Source organism: Mesoplodon mirus, assembly GCF_964341445.2.
Source record: "Mesoplodon mirus genome assembly, chromosome: 5".
Taxonomy (NCBI): Eukaryota; Metazoa; Chordata; class Mammalia; order Artiodactyla; family Ziphiidae; genus Mesoplodon; species Mesoplodon mirus.
The window spans coordinates 185,409,798-185,428,955 of NC_138980.1; the positions used below are offsets into that span (position 1 = coordinate 185,409,798).

The 19,158-nt window shown below is 53.1% G+C and overlaps 1 protein-coding gene across 3 annotated transcripts in view; it reads right to left on the reverse strand.

Moving 5' to 3' along the window:
* The window catches only part of AHRR (aryl hydrocarbon receptor repressor), a 72,886-nt gene that overhangs the window by 30,452 nt on the left and 23,276 nt on the right, over positions 1-19,158 (reverse strand). For 2 of the 3 annotated variants that reach the window (XM_082622408.1, XM_082622409.1), the window contains exon 4: positions 10,239-10,330. The exons of the other annotated variant lie outside the window; for it this stretch is intronic. In XM_082622408.1, coding sequence (XP_082478534.1) covers positions 10,239-10,330 — 92 coding nt within the window. The remainder of the gene's footprint in view (positions 1-10,238; positions 10,331-19,158) is intronic. 3 annotated transcript variants of the gene reach the window in all.

Here is a 19,158-nt window from a genome sequence, read left to right on the forward strand (position 1 = left end):
CCTGAGGCACCTCCTTGTGGCCTTCCAGGCTCCACCTTCTTGTCTCCAAGCCTGGACTCCCCTGTCCTGGGTGCAGAACTTCACAGAGGCGAACGCCTGGTCCTTCTCATCCTCTGTGCTGGTCACCCAGCGGGGCCTTTCAGGCTGGAAGCTCAGTCCTGGGCTCTGGGAAACCTGGGTTGCTTCCTTGATGATTTCCTCCCCTGTGGTCTTTCTGGAGCTCCAATTATGCAGGTCCCATGAGGCCTGGCAGTTTCCCTGACTTCCCTCTGTTATTCTCCGCTTATTCTTCACTTACGCGTGGGAGGACTCTAACTCCAGACCCTTCTACGGATTTCTAGGTGTTGCTCTCATGCTTTTAATTTTTGAGTTCTTTTCAGATCTCTGAATGGTCGCTCTTACAGCTACCTGTGTCCCCTGTGTCCGAGGGGCTCGAGGGCCGTGTGGTCTGCCTGTCTGGTCATCTCCACTTTGCACGTCTGTCTCCTCCAAGCTGACTTTCCTCCTGGATCCTGTGTTTTGCTCCATCAGACTCTTTCCCGGAGGGTCCAGGATCCCTGTGTGTGCTGGATTTGAGGAGTGGGCTCAGGACGGCCAACAGGAGGCCCGTCACCACAAGCCCGTGCGGTCTCGGTGCCGCATGTCCTGCAGGGGGAGCCCGGACGTCTGCACTTTTAGTCCCTTATCCATATAAAGTAGCAAATTCACAGGCTCTGAGAACCGAGACGGGAGCACTGGAGGCCCTTCCTCTGCTGAGCGCCCAACCCCAATTACTGCATATGCTCAGAACCAGAATGTTAGAGTCACGCTCAAGGGGAAGGCAAGAAACAGATGCCACCTCTGACCTGACACATACAGCGGAGTGATCAGGTAAGGGATGCAAACCAGCTAATACGACCCTCCTCCATGAGATAAAGGTAGCACTTTGAAATGAAAACAACAAAAAAGATGAAAAGTCTCAGAAGAGAAACAGACACTATAAAAAAAAAAGAACCAAATGAGAATTTTAGAACTGAGAAATAAAATATATGAAGTAAAATTTTCACTGGATGGGCTTAATGGCAGAATGGAGATGACAGAGAAAAGGGTCAGTAAAGACAGATAATAGGAAGTATCCAGCCTGAGAGAGAAAATATTGGAAAAAAGTGAAGAGGGCCTCAAGGACCTGTGGGACAGTGTGAAAAGGCCTAACACCTGGGCCAGTGGAGTTTCTGAAATAAAAGAGAAAGACGTTGGGGAAATAAAAATATTTGAAGAGTATGGCTGAAAACTTTCCAAATTTGGTGAAAGACATAAATTTATAGATTCAGAAAGCTGAGCGAATGCTAAACAGGACAATCTAATAAACCCACTCCCAAGCACATCAAAATTAAGCATCAAAAGTCAACAGAGATACTGAAATGGAATACTAATAAATATTAGTAAAATCAAAAAGAAGGCAGAAAAGATGGAAACAAAAAATAGAAAAATTATGAAATGGTAGACTGAAATCCAATAATACCAATGATTACCCTAATATAAATGACCTCACACACCAATTAAAAATAAATACTGTCAGACTGGACTTAGAAAAACAAAAAACAAAAAAGGTCCAAATATGTACTGCCAACAAAAGAAAGATATACATTAAATATAATAATACAAATGGACTAAATGTAAAAAGATGAAGCAAGACATGCCAAGGAAACATTAACTAAAAGAAAGCTGGAGTGGCAATGTTAGCGTTAGACAAAGCAGACTTCAGAGCGAGGACAATTACCGGGAATAAAGAGGCATTTTATATAATGATAATGACAGAAAGGTCAATTCATGAAGAACACATAATAACCCTAAGTGCGTTTGCAACATACAACAGAACTCCAAAACACACAGAGCAACAACTGGTAGAACTTAAAGGAGAAATACAAAATACCACAATTATACTAGAAGATGTCTTTCAGGTTAAGACTAGACAGAAACTCAACAAGGATATAAAAGCCATCAACATTATCAACCAACTTGATGTGACTGATGTTCATAGAACACCTCAGCCCAGGACAGCAATCTGGGGGCCCCTTCCTGGCTCACAGAGAGCCGCGTCCCACGTGGTAGAGGGGCGGGGGCCTCTCGGGGGCCCCTTTTATAAGAACACAGATCCCATTCATGAGGGCTCCACCCTCATGACCAAATCACCTCCCAAAGACCCCACCACCAAACACCATTGGACTGGGGGTCAGGTCTCCAATCTAGTATGAATTTGGATTATATATTAATTTGGGGGGGATACAAGTATTTGGTCCACAGCAACAATCAATGAAACCAACAGCTGTGTCTTTGAAAAAAATCAATAAAATGAATACACCTCTAGCCCAACTGACTAAGAAAAAATAAGAGAAGATGCAAATTACCAATGAAATGAGAAAGGAGACATAGTCACAGAACCCACAGACATTAAGAAGGCAACATGGAGCCCATGGTGCTGGACTGCAGAGGCTGGGAGACGGCTGGGAGGCACTGCGGGGTCTGGGAAGCCACATTCTGTGGAGGGGAGGGGGCAGTGGGAGAAGACTGGGCCCAGGTGCCCCAGAGGCCTTGTAGGGGGAGGGGGCGGCCTCCCGGCCTACCCGATAGCCCTGTGTGGGAGTGGGCTGGTAGGATGAGTAGGCCGGCTGGTGGTGGGCCCGGCGGGGCCCTGAGGGGCTGCCTGCGTGCTAACGGCCCCTGCTGGGTACATGTGAGCTGGAGAGAAGAGGAAAGAGCTCACCATCCTGAGGCGGGGGGCACGGCGGGGGCCCTCCTCTGACTTTTCCTTCTCCTTATGACTTTTGGAACCAAGTTTGTGTGTCATATTCTCACAAAAGGATAGTAAGTGAAATCAACAAAGATAGGAAAGGACCCCCGGGACGTCACACTCTCGGAAGACCAGTCACACCCAAACTGAGGGGTTCTCTGCAAGACGACAGGCCAGTGCTCTTTGGGAAGTCAGTGTCCCAGAGCCCCAGGGCAGGCCAAGGAACGTTCTAGATTAAAGGTGGTGAGAGAGGCAGGACAGCTAAACACGTGACGGGTTTCCTGTTGGCACAAATGGGGCACTGGGACCGTGTGGGAGCTGAGTCGGCTACGGATACAGTCACAACACGGCCTCAGAGCCCTTGGTCCGGCATCTGTGCCCAGGCCGTGGGGGGCATCCTGGTTTAGCAAATGCACCGAGGCCTCTAGGAGTAAAGGGCATCACGCCTGCCACGCACCCTAAATTGGGTCAGAAGAGAAAATGAGTATGGAGAGAGGGCAAGTGCTAACACGGAAACGTCTGGGAATCCGAAAAATTCTTTGTACCGCTCTGTCAACTGTTTCATAAGTCTGAAATCACATCGAAATAATAAAAGAAGAAAGAGGTTTAAAAAAAGCAAAAAAGGGCCTCCCTGGTGGCGCAGTTGTTGAGAGTCCGCCTGCCGACGAAGGGGACACGGGTTCGTGCCCCGGTCCGGGAAGATCCCACATGCCGCGGAGCGGCTGGGCCCGTGAGCCACGGCCGCTGAGCCTGCGCGTCCGGAGCCTGTGCTCCGCAATGGGAGAGGCCACAACAGTGAGAGGCCCGCGTACCGCAAAAAAAAAAAAAAAAAAAAAAAAAAAAAGCAAAGAAAAGGGCAACTTGGGAAAACCACGGACAATTTTGTACCCATAAAATCAATAACATAAATGAAATAGACCAACTCTTTGAAAGATACAAACTACTAAAGTTCACATTAGAATAGATAACCTGAATAGTCCTTTATCAATGAACAAAACTGAATTCATAGTTTAATTAAACTTCTGAAGAAAATGCCCAGACCAGTTGTTTTCTCTGGAATTCCAATAAGCATTTCAGGAGGAAATAATACCAATTCTACACAATCTCCTTCGGAAAAGAAAAGAGAGGGGAACACGCTCAAATAGTTTTATGAAGCGTCCACTAGCATGACACCACAACCAGACAAGAAAAAAACAAAAACGTTTCTCATGAACATAAACACAAAACCCCCGCAAGTGTTACCAAATCTAATCCAGCAATATATAAATAAGGTCTATCCTGGGCATGCAAGGTTGGGTCAGCATAATGTAATTCACAATATGAACAGACTCAGGAAGACAAATCATGATTATCTCAATAGACGCAGAAAAAGCATCTGACAAAACGAATCCATTCATAATAAGAACTCTGAGAAAACAATGAATAGAGGGAAATTCCTGAATCGGATATAAGGCATCTATGAAAAGCAAAGCAAGCAAAAGACTGAAGTTTTCTCCCTGAGGTTCGGGAAAGGCAGCGGTGTTCTCTCTCACCTTTTCCACTCTGTGTTGCACTGGAAGGCCTAGCAGTTCAATAAGGCAGGGAAACTAAAGCATGGAGCTTGAAAAGTAGATAATGGCTGTCTCTATTCTCAGAAAACGTGATGACCTATGCAAACATTCCCACAGAGTCTACAAAAAAGCTCCAAGAATCACTGATGAATTCAGAAGGGTCACGGACAAAAAGTCAGCCTAGAAAAATAAATTGTATTTCTGCATACTAGTAATGAAAATAGAAATTAAACAACAGCTCCACGTACAATAGCGATACAAATATTAATAGAAAATACTAAGGTATAAATCTAACAATATACACAGGCTCTTTAGGCTGAAAGGTACAAAAACACTGATGAAAGTAATAAAAGACCTAAATTAGTGGGAGACACTGTTCATGAATTGGGAGAATAGTGCTGTCAGGCTGTCAATTCTCCCTCAACCGATCTGCTGCTATAACACAATCCCAGTCAAAATTCCAGCCAGAATTTCTACAGCTGTCAACAAGCTAATTCTAAAATTTATGTGGAGGGGCTTCCCTGGTGGTCCAGTGACTAAGACTCCACGCTCCCAATGCAGGGGCCCCAGGTTTGATCCCTGGTCAGGGAACTAGATCCCACATGCTGCAACTAAGAGTTCACATGCCACAATGAAGATCCGCACGTGGCAACGAAGATCCCGAGTGCCACAACTAAGACCCAGAACAGCCAAAAAAATAAAGTAAATAAATATTTAAAAAAATAAAATAGGGCTTCCCTGGTGGCACTGTGGTTAAGAATCCACCTGCCAATGCAGGGGACATGGGTTCGAGCCCTGGTCCGGGAAGATCCCACATGCCGTGCGGAGCAACTAAGCCCGTGCGCCACAACTACTGAGCCTGTGCTCTAGAGCCCGTGAGCCACAACGACTGAGCCTGCGTGCCACAACTACTGAAGCCCGTGCACCTAGAGCCTGTGCTCCACAACAAGAGAAGCCATCGCAATGAGAAGCCCGCGCACCACAACAAAGAGTAGCCCCTGCTCGCCACAACTAGAGAAAGCCTGCGTGCAGCAACAAAGACCCAATGTAGCCAAAAATAAATAAATTAATTAAAATAGTAATAAAATAAAATAAGTAAAATTTATGTGGAGAATTGGGAGATTAGGATTGACATATATACACTAATATGTATAAAACAGATAACTAATGAGAACCTACTGTCTAGCACAGGGAACTCTACTCAATGATCTGTGGTGGCCTAAATGGGAAGGAAATCCAAAAAAGAGTGGATATTTGTACACATATGACTCATTCACTTTGCTGTACAGCAGAAACTAGCACAACATTGTAAAGCAACTCTACTCCAATAAAAATTAATTAAAAAATGAAAAATAAAAAAATAAAAGAAATAATACTTGAACTCTCAAAAAAATGAAATAAAATTTATGTGGAAAGACAGAGAAACCAGAATAGCCAAAACAATTCTGAAAAAGGACAACAAAAAACAGGGGCCAATTCACACTGTCTGATTTCAGGACTTATTATAAAGCTATATTAACTAAGACAGTGAGCAACTTATTTGTGAAAGGTCAGACACACAATCTATGCACCAGGACAGAGAGTCCAGAAACAGACACAGAAATGTGGCCAACTGATTTTTTACGAAGGTGTAAAGGCAATTCAGCAGAGAAAGGATCAACTTTCAAATAAATGGTTCTTAAAGAACTGGAATTCATATGCAAAAAAAATAAATCTGGACCTATGCCTCCCACCTTACACCAAGTTAACTAAAAATGGATCACAGACTTCAGTGTAAAACTTAAAACTGAATGTAAGAGTATAAAACACTGGACTCAAACATAAAAGAAAAATCTTTGTAACCTTAAGAGTAGGTAAAGAGTTACTGCATGTGACACCAAAATCATCACCTATTTAAAAAAATGGATAGATTGGACTTTGTCAAAGTTAAATACTTTCACTCTCTGCAAGGCCTTGTCAAGGGAATGAAAAGACAAGCCAGGTTGGGAGCAAATACTACAGAACCTACATACAACAGAACCTACATACGAGGACACTTGTCCAGAACATTTATATGAGCTCTAAACTCAACAATAAGAAAGCAAACAACCTGATTTTTTTTTCTTTCTTTCTTTCTTTTTTTTTTAGTGGACAAAGACTCGAACAGACAGTTTACGAGGAGGATCTATGGATGGCAAATAGACACATGAAAAGATGCTCAGCATCATTAGTCATGAGGGAAATGCAAACTAAAACCATAGTGAGAGTCCAACTATTAAAACTGCTTTGTAATACCGTGCAAACCACGGACTTGCAGCAGCTGGAACTCCCGTTCCCTGCTGATGGGAACGCATCAGCACAGCTACCTTGGAAAGCAGAGTGGCAATTTCTTACAAAGTTAAACACACACATATGTAGGTATCATCCAAACAAAAGGAAAACCTATGTTCAGAGAAAAACCTGTGTGTGAATGTTTATCACAGCTTTAGTCATAGTCAGCACATCCTGGAAACAACCCCGACGACCTCAGCTGTTGGGTGGGCAAGCGCTGTGAGACGCCCACAACATGGGTGATGGACACTCAGGTGGAGGACGTAGCAGCGGAGCCTGGGGGTGGGTGTGACTGAAATGGACAGCAGGAGGGAAACTTGGGGATGGGGGAATTGCTCAGTGTTGCTCACCCTACACTCCCCAAAAGAACTCAATCAGGAAATGTCCCGTGCAGCACAGGACACCCGAACTCCAGCCAGGCTCAAGTGATCAGAATGTCTTCCGGCCGGACAGGCCTGAACTCATGGCTCCTGCGGGCACGTTGTCCCGTCCCCACTGAACTAGACAGCCCTGCAGCCCAGCTTGGACAGAGGATGAGCCCCAGGCGTGGCACTGACCACACACCCAAGGTCGGTGCTTCCAGAACCACGTCTGCCCTCATCCCCCACTCCCAGTGCCTGTACCAAGGTGCTCACTGGCGGCAGCTCTGCTGGGTCCTGGCTTCCCCGGGGAAGCCTGCAAACATGGACCAAGAGACTGGGCGTCCAGTCCCACCCCAACGGGGACCCTGGACAAGCCCCTAACGGCTCTAATTCTTGGTTGTTTCATGTTAAAATCACAGATGTTAGACCACAGTCACTCTTCATGTCTGTGTCAGCTCTAAATCTTATAGGAATTGATGACAGTTTATCTTCAAGAGACTGAAGAGTGGAAATAAAACCTAGGATTTTCTTGTTATTGTTGCTTGGTTTGCTTATTTTGCTCTGTTTGGGAATATTTTTAACTTGAAAATTAGTCTCTAATCCCAAAGTTTGAGAATCACTGCTCTGGCTAGTGCTGTGAAGGGCCCTCGTCATGTAACCAACCCTGATACCAATCAAAGGGAGCTTCCAGAAACATCCTGTGGCTATAGAGAACGTTGGATATGAAGGCGGCCACTTCAGGAACTGCTGGACCTCATTCTCCAAAATGGAGCAGGTGGGTGGGCACCCTTCTGGCCTGGCCAGGGAGCCCAGTGGGCAGGGTGTGCACCAGGGCAGGCTGTGGTGCCCAGAGCAGACGGGCAGCAGACCCAGACCCCTCAGCCTCAGGACCTCTTCTTGAGAAAGTCCACCCGGCGGGTAGCTCCCCAGATGTCCCCAGGTCAGACACAGGACGCACCGCCTCCCCTGGCCCCAGGCCCCCAGGAGCTTGTGGGGACCTGGGAGTCAGGCCTGGTCATCACATCTTGGGCTTCAGCCTCAGCCAGGACGCAGGGCGGCCGTCCACGTCCTGAGGCCCCAGGGAAGACTTAATAGTCCAGGCTTCGAGGCACACCCACGAGCAGAAAGGCCCAAGGTGCCCCCGGCCCGCCCCCCGCCCCCCCACCCCTGAAGGCAGGACAGCCTTGCGGTGCCGCAGCTCTGCACCCGCTGGAGAAGCAGGAAGAGTGTGGCCCTGGGCACAGAGGTGAGGACAGTGCCCTGAGCACTAACCGGGAGATCAGGCTGTGTGCATTGGCTTCTGTATTTATAGCTCAGAACAAAAGTTTTAAAAAGATTTTATGGCTAAGATGTCATTTTAATTTTGAACATGAATAAGAAAAAGAGCAATGTCAGCTATCTTTTGCCAAGAATAAACTTCAAACTGGCAGGACATTTTTCAGCTCCATGTTTACTAGCACTGACAGAAAAAAAACAGTTGCAAAGGAAAAATAACAATATTTAAGATTTGCTTCCTAAAAACCGGATGAATAATGAATATGGGAACACTTCCTCTACCGAAAGCACGACATCTCCAAAAGCACGCTGCTCGTAGGCCCACACTCCGCTCCCACGGGCTCCAGGGGTGGGAGGCCCCGGGCTCCCCACCCAGGAGACTCAAACGTGAACCGCGCGGCCCGCAAGAACGTCAGTCCTCGCCTGCTCTTATCTCTTTAGAAAGCAAAAGGTCCCTAAGCGCATAGATCCTCAAAGCACATCCAGACCCCTCAGCAGGGGCCGCGAGCTTGGGGGGCCGCGGGGCGGGGCCGGAGGGGGCGCCATGGCCGGGCAGGTGGGAGAGCAGAGGGCTGGATGCAGTGCCCGCACGGTGAGAAGGGGCACCGGGGCGAGGGGGTCCGAGGAGACACGGGCCGAACTGGAGGAGCCGGCTGGCCACTGCTGACCACAGCCGGCGCCCGGCCACCAGTCCCGCCACCTGTCAGTCCATCCTCTCCTCCTGGTCAGCGTCTGATGCTTCTAGTAAAAAGCTAGAGTAGCGTGGAGAGAGGCTGCCAGCCTCCGAGGGGCTTGGCTGAGGTGGGACAGAAAGGGCGTCTCGTGGGCTCCCTTCCTCACGGCGGGGGCTGCTGGGCGGGAGGCGCTGTCGGGGCCGCGGGGGAAGTGGGTGCTGCGGCTGCTGCCGTGCTCAGCCGTGTGTCTCCGTGGGCGGAGCACAATGTGTCCCCTGTGAGAGGCGCTGGCCCCGGGGGGCCGGGGACGTGAACAGGAGCTGACCGCCGTGATCACTCCCGTCGTGCTGGCGAGGGCGGCGAGTCCAGAGCGACAGGTGCGGGAGGGGCTCTGGCCGACGGAGCAGCCTGGGCTGCAGGGCAGCGCCTGGAGGAAGCCGATGGGCTCCTGCCCGGCAGAACTTCTCCCAGTGTAAGCGGCACCAATCCTGAGCCATGTCTGCCCTCATCGGGTCAACCTAACAGACGCACCGAACGTCGGGGAGCGGAGGGCATGGAGGACGCTGCTGGCTTCCCGTGAGGGCAGAGCTGCCCACCCAGCGGGGCTCTAGGGCCCGAGGTGGACAGGCAGGGAGACAGGTGGGCACGGCCAGGGAGGCACGGCTCCAGGGTCACCTCGGCCGCCGGCTGAGGGGAAGCCTGCCATGGGTTCCTCTCCCTCAGCGCCCACACTGTCCTGTGCAGGGACGGCCTGCATCCCCCCAGCCCCTTGGAGGAGGGGCAGACCAGGGCCTGAGTCTCTCTAGCGGAGGCCTCAGCACCCTCGCTCTGTGATTTGATCCAACCCTGGAAGCTCCACCTCCTCTTTTCTTGTTTAAGAAACTGACCCATGAGCAACGGGGTCAGGAAAAGCAGTTCAGAACCAGCTGGCGGGGTCTGTCTCAGGTGAGAAGCCCAGCTCGGGCGTGATGTCCAGCGTGTCGTGCCGACAACAGGGCAGCTGGCTCGCCCGCTAGACCTGGGACGCACAACGCACAGTCTTCTGTCCTCACTTTGAGGGGTAAAAAGCCCGCTCAACTTTTCATTAGGTTCTCCCGTTGACAAGTAAAACCAGAAAATGCGGAACGGAAAACGATTTTCAGATTTGAAGCTCATGGGCCTCGAGGTCACCGCCTGTGCTGCCCCCAGGGGCTCCTGGAGCCACACCTTACAACCCTTCCTGAGGCTTAGCTTCCCAGTGGCTGTAAGCAGTCACAGCTGAGGCCTACGGGGACACGTGACACGGGCGAGGGCTCACCTCCAGCAGCAGCCTTCCCTCCAGCACAGCAGACCCTCCACGCGGATCCCTGTCTCCTGGTGAGGGGGCACCGGCCGCCGGCTGCTGCAGGGCTGTGGGAGGAGAGCGCAGTTAGTGACGGTTCCCTGACGTTTCTCCAACTTCCACCCACCCTCCGCAGGCACGCTGACCTGTGGTCTCCTCGCTGCCCAGACACCCAGGGCGGCGGGCAGGGCAGCTGGGTGGGAGTCGGGTGACATTCGGGGGATCGGGACTTCACGGCTAGGCCGCACCTGAGGACCCCGCCCCACTCTGCTCCCCAGAAACTGCACTCCCCCTCCCCTCCTGCAAACCCCTTAACCCCCCTCCCCACCTCAGGGACCCCCCGGGGGTCCCCAAAGCTCCTCTCTCTAGACCCAAGCGTGGGCAGGTCCCCAAACTGGACACCACTGGCCTGGGTAACCAATCACCGGCCGGGACCCCCACGTGCCCCTCACCCATCCCTCCCTCCTGGAGCCCCTGCCCCTCACCCAGAGTGGAGCAGCCAATGCCCCCGGTGGGCGGGCGTCCCCTGCAGGCTCACGCTGCCTCTCCCAACCCCCCCTCTGGCCTCACGTCCACTTGGGGTGAGAAGCTCAGACAGACAGATGTGCAGGTCAGACAGACAGATGTCACACACATCCCAGCCCCTGGCGCTTGGTGGGGGACCCCCAACTCTGCGCTCAGCATCATCGGCACCTGGGAATTATGGGGGCCGCTGGGAGCTGCTGAGGGCACAGGCATTAAAGGGGGTCCCGGCCAGGAGTGGGCCTGGCGCTGATGCCTCTGTGGAGGCCGGGATGGCTGTGCCTACCGTTTCCCTCATTTAGGGGAAATGTCAATGCCACCAAGGGCCCTGCAGGCGGTCCCTGCCTCGTCTGGTTTTGGGGTAAAATATAACCACAGCATGGGACTCTCCAGCATTTCTCTTTCAAAACCAGCAAGCTGTGCTGAACTTTCCCTCCAGGGCGCATCCGCTCCCCAGGCGCTGGTCAGAAATGCAGGGTCCCAGGCCCCAGGACAGCAGGCCCCCGACGTGCTCTCCAGGTTGGGCCAGGACCACTGTGGACCGAGACCCCTCACACACACACAGGCAGTGGCCAAGGTGGCCCTTCATTTACACCTCTGACGCCAGGCTCAGGGCATCCACAGGGGCAAAGTGCACCATGCAGAGGCCCTCAGAGAGGCCCCTGGACTGTGCCCCTTGGTGGCCCTGCCATGGCCTTCAGTCTCCGCCGGCCTCTCCGTCCCTCCCTCTCTCAGAAGCTTCCCTTCATCGCCTTCCTCTCCTGCACTAGGTAGAACAAGAAACGAACCCATTTCCTCGAGGGAAAGCAGGTGTGTTCTGGGAAACACGACAGGCACACCTGGGTCCCTGGGCAGAGATGCCGACGCCGCCGTGTGTGCCGCAGCCGCCCAGGCCTCCCTTCCCAACCGAAACCCGCCAGCAGCCAAGCTCCCCTCGAGGCCGCTGGTTCTCAAGGCAGCGAGACAGCTCTGAGCAGAGAAGCCAGAGGCGTTAACTAACGTTTAATCCATTTTGTGCTCCACTCTGCTCAGAAAGCTGAGAGGTGAATGCGTGAAACTCATAGAGCTCGGATTCGTCAGACCCAGGAGGAGCCCACCAAGAGGCGCCATGTCCGCGAGGGAACCTTCTGGCCTCAGAATGCTCCGAGCCTCTGACAGAGGGTCCCACAGGCCCCGTGCTCTGCTCTCAGGGGCTGAGAAAGCTAAAGGAGGGAAACGCCGACCGGCGGGGGCCCGGGTCCCACTCCCACCCCACCCCTCCCCGCAGCCCCCTGACAGCACAAGGCCACGTCTCCCAGCTGGGCGGGCAGAGCCCATTGGGCCTGGGCGGACGTGGGGTCACAGCGGCGGGGCTGGGGGGCAGGACCCCGCCTCGGTGCGCCCAGGGGGACGGCCACAGCCCAGACCGCCAGGGCCTGCCCGCCACACACGCCGCTGCAGGGGCCGCCCGGGCTCCAGCCAGCTCCCCGCCCCCGCGCGCGCTGGGCTGAGGGGAAGGGGACGCTGGGACGGGGCTTCCCTGCTCGCCGGGCCTGCGGACGCCGAGCGGGCTGTGCTGCCGCCCACGGCCGGAGGCTGGGGAGCCCCAGGCGGTGACGTCACCGCGGCGGACGCGGTTCGCCGACCCCCGCCGGGACCCAGCCCCACTCCGCGGCGCGCAGACAGATGCGCTCAGTCGCCCCCAGACGTGCAGGGGTCGCGGCCCGCGCAGGGGCAGCTGGGCGGGGGTCCCCTCCTAACCGCCCTCCCCTCCCCCCCACGTGGCTCCCCAGCCTCGCGTGCGCCCCCGCCGGGCACCCGCACTTCCCTCCTCCGCAGCCACATTCCGCGGGGCACGCCCGGCGGGGCCTCCTCGGGCTCCTGTCACGCGATGGAGCGTCAGCGCCGCAGTGACAGCCGCCTGGACCCCGGCCAGGGCCTCGCGTGCGAGCAGGGCCGCCAGCGCGCCCCACCCCCAGGCCTGTGGTGAGACTAGAAGAAACCGAATGTGATTCCGAGGCTGTCCCGGAGGCCCAGCCAGGGTGGGGGGCGCCTTCCCGAAAACTCATCTGAGCCGACAGCCCCGGCCCCCAGGTCAGGAGCGCCCGGAAGTTAACTCAAGGGCAGCAAACGCCAGTGCGGGTGGGGGCCGCGGGCAGGCCCCCAGGCTGCGGGCCCTCTTCCGGGTGGGGGACAGTCCGGAGGGGGGAGCAGCCCCGAGAGGGGAGCAGCCCCAAGAGGGGAGCGCCCGCGGCGGTGGGAGAGGGAGCAGCTGGGGGAAGAGCCCCGCCGTCACCTGGGCCTGGTATTCATCCCAGCGTCTCTCTCCAGGGTGCCGCTTCCTCTCCTCTCCCGGCTACCACACGTCTCACCCGCGGGTCTGAGCGGGGCCCTGGAGGGGAGGCAGGACTCTGGGCAGGGGCCTCTGCAGGCGGACCCTCCCCCCCGCCATCGCCGGCGCCCTCTCTGCCCGGTCTCCTTCGTGACAAGCGGCAAGCCCGCCGCCACGGCTCGCCCCGCCCCGCCTGCTCCTGGTCGCCCCTGGCAACAGGCCGGGGAGAAACGCTGGCAGGGAGCAGGTGTGTGGGGCGAGGGTCCACGGGGGGTTGGTGAACGTGTGCAGAGAAGGAGTCGCTGTGGCCCCCTAGGCCCCGCGAGGAGGGACGTTTGGGGACGGGGTGTGGGGAGCAGTGGCCCGAGGCCCGGAGCTCGAGGCGTCCCCTGCGGTCCAGCCAGGGGCGGAGAGGCCTGTCACGTCGAAGGGCTTCGTGCCCCTGGTGAGCCGCTGTCCCCAGAAAGGGGGCCAAGCCACATGAGACGGGACCCCGGTGGCACCCTTCAGCCCCAGCCTGCGGGCAGCTGGCCCTCCTCCTGCCCAGCCTAGCCTGAGGGGCAGTGGCAGGTGGGAGCGGCCAAGAGCCCTGGTCCCACGGAAGCCGTCCTCCCGCAGGACAGAGCCCGGGCCGCCTCTGGTCTGTAGACAGAGCTCAGGGTCTCGAGGCAGAAGAGGAGGCCCAGCCAGGACCGCCCCTCCCGGAGATGAACGGGCTCCCAGGGGCTCGCGCAGCCCAGCCTGGACCCTGAGACCGGCCTGGACCCGGTGCTCCGCCTGGAGCCCTGGCTCCCTCCCCCACTCAGGCCCGGGCTCAGCCGCACTTGAGGTTCTCACTGCCCGGTCCAGGCTGTCCACCAACTGGCTGTAGAATCAACCGGAACCAGCCTTCCTCTCACTTCCTTGATTTCTTGCATACCTGAAAAGGCTCGTTTGGAACAGAGAGAACGTGAGGAATCGTGGTGGAAACAGTGGGCATCCCTGTGAACATGCTGCACACACAGCCGTAGGGGGAGGGTGAGAATGGAAAGGCCACTGCCCTTTGCGGCTCGGACTGGGGCTGACTGCACCCCGCCAGCCCCACCCGGTACCCCGCTTCCTTCCACGTCCTTCCCACAGAGGAGACTCAGGGCAGTTACCACCCTGGGCCGAGCCCTGGGCCATGGACACCCCGCCCCCACCAGCAGCTTCTCAGGGGTCCTGTGCCTGGGTCTGGCCCCTGAGGGGTGCCAAGTGCTGCCGGTGGAGGAGGAACCAGAAGACGCCCCATCTCTGCCCCTAGATGGTGTGTGACCCAGAAGCCACTTTGCTCCCAGCCAGCTCCTCAGGGGACAGGACAGGTGAGCCCAGATCGTGGGGCACGCTGAATCTGGGACTTGTAGGGCTGTCCGGGGATTGGGGTACAGGACTTCTGCCACCCGGGGTGATTGAGAGAGCTGGGGACACCACGGGAAGCTGGGCTGAACCCCCGATTCTGACCAGCTGGAGCTCCTGGGGTGGATAGGTCCACGTCCACAGCCCAGCCCCTGCTTTGAACGAACACACGCCTGGTAAAACCTGGCATCATCTCAGCATCGAGGGAGCGCCCTAGGCTCTGCACTGTGCTCTGCACAGCACACACGGCCTTGGCACCTGGGTCGTTTCCCCTCCAGCCCTGGTCCAGCAGCGCGCTGGGCCCAGGCCCTCGAGTTCAGGGCTGACATCCACGCTTGTCTGCGTGTCCCTCTGGAGGCAGCTGGCATGACCACGGCTCTGCCCTGCTCTCCCCCATGCTGTGCCCAAAGGGCAGGGTGGAGGGAAACAGTGAGCTCGGAGCTCCCGGGACCCCAAGGAGCAGGCATGCCTCCCACTTCTGCCCACTTCCAGCCCAGACCGCCTCAAAGGCCTGCTTAGCAGAGGAGCTTGAGCTCAGAGCAGGGGTCCTGGGAGCCTCAGCGCTGCCATAAGACGGGCGTGGGCTGTCGTGAGGATCCAGCAAGGACACACACCTGGGGAGCTCCGAGGGGGCGGGCAGCAGGTGCCCCGTAAACGTCCTGATGTTCTGCGTCCACATCTTGTTGCTGCCAACTCAGCGCCAACCTCCACGAGGCCTGTGGATGGATGCCTGTGTCCCCAGATTCCTGGCCCCCCAGGGTGGTGGTGTTCAGAGGGGCCTTTGGGTCACAAGGGTGGAGCCCCACGAATGGGATTAGTGTCCTCATAGGAGACCCCAGGGAGCTCCCTCACCCCTTCCGCCATGTGGGGACAGCCCAGAAGCAGTCTTCACCAGAGCCCGACCATGGGGCACCTGACCTCGGACCTCCAGCCTCCAGGACTGTGAGAGGTAAAGTTCTGTGTATTTGTCACAGCAGCCGAGCCGGGTAACCGGCGAGGCAATTCCCTGGTGACCATCCCCTTCATGCGGCTGAGGCCAGGCACGGGGGCTGGGTGAGCAGGACCTTCTGGCGGACTCCCCTGTCACCTCCTGCAGGGCCGGCATGCCCTCCTGTGAGACAGAGGTCCAGGACGTGGGGGACCAGCCGCCTTCACAGGCCGGGCTGCTAACCGGCTCCACTCACCACCGCCCCCACCGCCAGGCCCCACTCTGGGTGAGCCTGGCGACAACTCTTGGGGCCCAGAGGCCACGTGAGTCCAGGGGTTGAAGGAACCCCGAAGAGCCCCAGCTCACCTCTCCCGACACCCGCTCTTCTCTGTGACGAGCGGGCGCGCGTGGGGCTCCCGTGCAGTGCAGTGCACCTGCCGGGGGAGACCAGTGACCAGGCCTGATGTCCGGGACGGGGCCAGATGAAGGGCGTGGAGCTCCCCACCCCACTGTGCCTTCAGACCCCGCTGCAATCCTGGCCTCAAACTAATGGACCACTTCAGTCTTCAGACATTCAAACTCTCCTCCCTTCGCTTTTCAAGAACTAAACGATAAAGTCCTTGTTTTGCCTTTGGAAGATGCGCATGCATCACACAGGCTGGAAGAAAGCGCTGCAGCAGAGGACACTGCTGGCTCTCAGTCTCCTTCTGGACAGGCTGTCTTCTGCACCTGGGCTCCCAAGAATGGCCTTGCTTGCCGAGTTCTGTGCCCTCGTGTCCAGCTGTCCGCCCACCCAGCACGGGGAAGGTGACAGGAAGCACGTGGGAATAAAACAGCAGGCGCCAGAGGAGCTCTTATCTAACCATGGAGGGAGGCGAGCTGGGGAGGGGGCACCAGCAGGCGCTACGGGCAGGGGTGCCCGTCCTTCCTAACCCCACGGTTAGGCTGCGGGAGAGGAGGGATTCAAACTGCCCGTCAAAGCCCCAAGTTCACCCGGGCGAGAAGAAACATCAGGAGTGTGAATACACGTGCTCATTTCACACAGAGCCGTATTTAGAAAACAGAAGAGTCCAGCCCAGGATTATACCGCATCCGCTTGTGGACTTCCCTGTGGCGGGTCACTCGCCTGCCCACAGTCATTCATTTCTCCAGCCCCCGCCTGGGGACACAGGCGAGCACTGAGGGTCCCAGTGTGGCTGGAGGACGCCTCCAGAGGGGGTGACTCTGAGCAAGGCCTAGAGGAGAGAGACCAGCGGGCCGGGCTGTGAGGGGGCCGCAGGGGAGCTGGGTCAGCAGCCCCCGGGAGCCCCTCCCCGCCCTTGAGACACTTGTCTGCACAGGCTGCTCCCCACCTGCTCACCCACTAATCTTAGCGTCCATTGACGTTTCTGGCCTGAATTATTCCTGCAATGGTTACCAACTGGGGATTTTATAATTCACCTCTTCTCTACAGTCATCCATCTAGAATGGATGTATTGTTAGGAAGAACTTTCTCTTGGTATTTATTTATTCATTCACTTATTTATATCAGTGTGGATTTATGGAATCCCATTTTATTCGCTGGATTATAATCCATCACCTTCCTTATTCATCTTAACGCTGAAACTGTCCCAGACCTGGCCAGGGAGCCCCTTCAGGGTGGCTTGTGTCCCAGGGCAGGTCTCCTCACGCTCTGAGCACGGCCTGCTGTCCAGCACGGACATTCTAAGCTCATCTTGTCCTTTCTCTGCTCCAACTCTAGACGGAGGCCAGAAAGCCTCCTTTTAATGGTGAACCATGTCTGGAAACCGAGATCTGAATGTAAGCTGTGCTCCCTGCTACTGGTGTGGCCCTTTCAGCAGACAGAGCTAGAACACACACACACACACACACACACACACACACACTTATATGTGTGTGTGCATAATGTGAGTTCACACGATACCTCCAGTTCCAATTCTACACCACAGGATTCAGTACAGAGTGGACTTATTTTTCCTTTAATATTTGATAGAAATTGCTTTAATTCTATCTGGGCCTAGATTTTCTCTGTGGGAAGATTTTAACCACTGATTCAAATGGTCATGTGACTATTCGGGTTTTCTATTTCTTCTTGAGTCAATTTTAATAAGCTATATTTCTAGGCATTTATTATGTTTTCAAATTTATTGGCATAAATTTGTTCATGATAACCTTAACCCATCTTTTAAATATGTGCAGCATCTATAATTGTGTTCCTTTTACATTCCTAATACTGTTTGCTATTTTTCCTGATCAGTCTCACCAGATCTTTGTGGTTTTTTTCATTTTAAAGGAACTCTATTGTATGTTTCCTTTCTATTTCACTGATATCTTCCCCTTTATTATTTCCTTTCTTTGACTCTCCTTTTGTTTTACTCTTCTTTATCAAAACTACAAAACTGAATGCTTAGCTCATTAATTGCAGCCCTCCTTCTTTTACATATAAACACTCAAATTTATTTATTTCTAAGAATTACATTAGCTGCATCCCACGCATTTTGATTTATAAATATTTTCTCAGTTCCATCATGCTTTCTTCTTTGATCTATTTTATTTATAAATATGTTTATTTCCAAATATATCAGGGTTTTCAAGTCATCTTTTTTATGGATTTCCAGCTTAACTGCCTTAAGGGCTCACCATGCATTCTTCATGGTTTTTGTCTTATGAAATTTATTGTGACTTGCTTTATTGACCAATATGTTTTCAGTATATTTACAAGTTCCATGTAGGTTTGAAAAAATGTGAGTTCTGAGTTTCAGAGTATAGTGTTATGTAATGTCCATGAGATTAACCCTTTTTTGCATTGTTCAAATCTTCTATAATCATTACTGATTTTTGTTTATTTGCTCTGTTAAGTACTGAGAGAACTATCTAAAATCTTTCTCTCTGATGATGAATTCATGTATTTTTCCTTGTAGTTCTATCAATATCTGTTTTATATTTTTGAGATTATGTTATTAAAGGCACACAAATTTAAAATAATTTTATTTGCTTGATGAAATAAAATGTTTAATCATTACTAAATGATTATTAAATGATACTCTCTCATGATCTCCAGTAGTGTTTTTCATCCCCAAATCAATTTTTTGATATTAATATAACTTCATCAGATTTATTTCAGTTCATTTCAGTTTCCAGTATATCTTTTTCCATCCTTTTACTTTCATCCTTTCTGTGCCTTTTGTAAACAGATATAGTAAATCACTTTAATAATCCTTATCTGTTAGTTGGCATGTTTAGTCCATTTACATTTATTGTAACTAGTGACACATTTGGAATTTTATGCTTTCTATTTGTTCCATTCTTTCACATTTCTTTTTTCTCCCTTCTTGTCTTTTTTCTTTTGACTGTTTATATTTTCTCATTCCACTTTCCTCTCTCCATTAGTTTGAAAATTATACCTTTCTGTCATCTTGATGGTTATCCTGGAAATTTTATTATGAATTAGTTAATCAACCTCCAAAGTTAATTAATACTAGAACTGTTGAAATCTTTAACTCAAATCTCCCGCTCCAAATTTATATGCTATCACGGCTAGGGATTTATTTCTCTCTATTTTTGTTCTTACAATACACCATTACTACTATTTTATTACATCAGTGTTTGCTTTGATTGATACATATAGTCACCACCTTCTTATCCATTCCTTCTCGAAGCCCAAACCTTCCTTTCCTTCTGCATGAAGTGCATCCTTTAAATTTTTTTTTAATATGTTCTCTTTGGGTTCTCAGCTGCACTTAGTTTTTGATCTCTGAGTA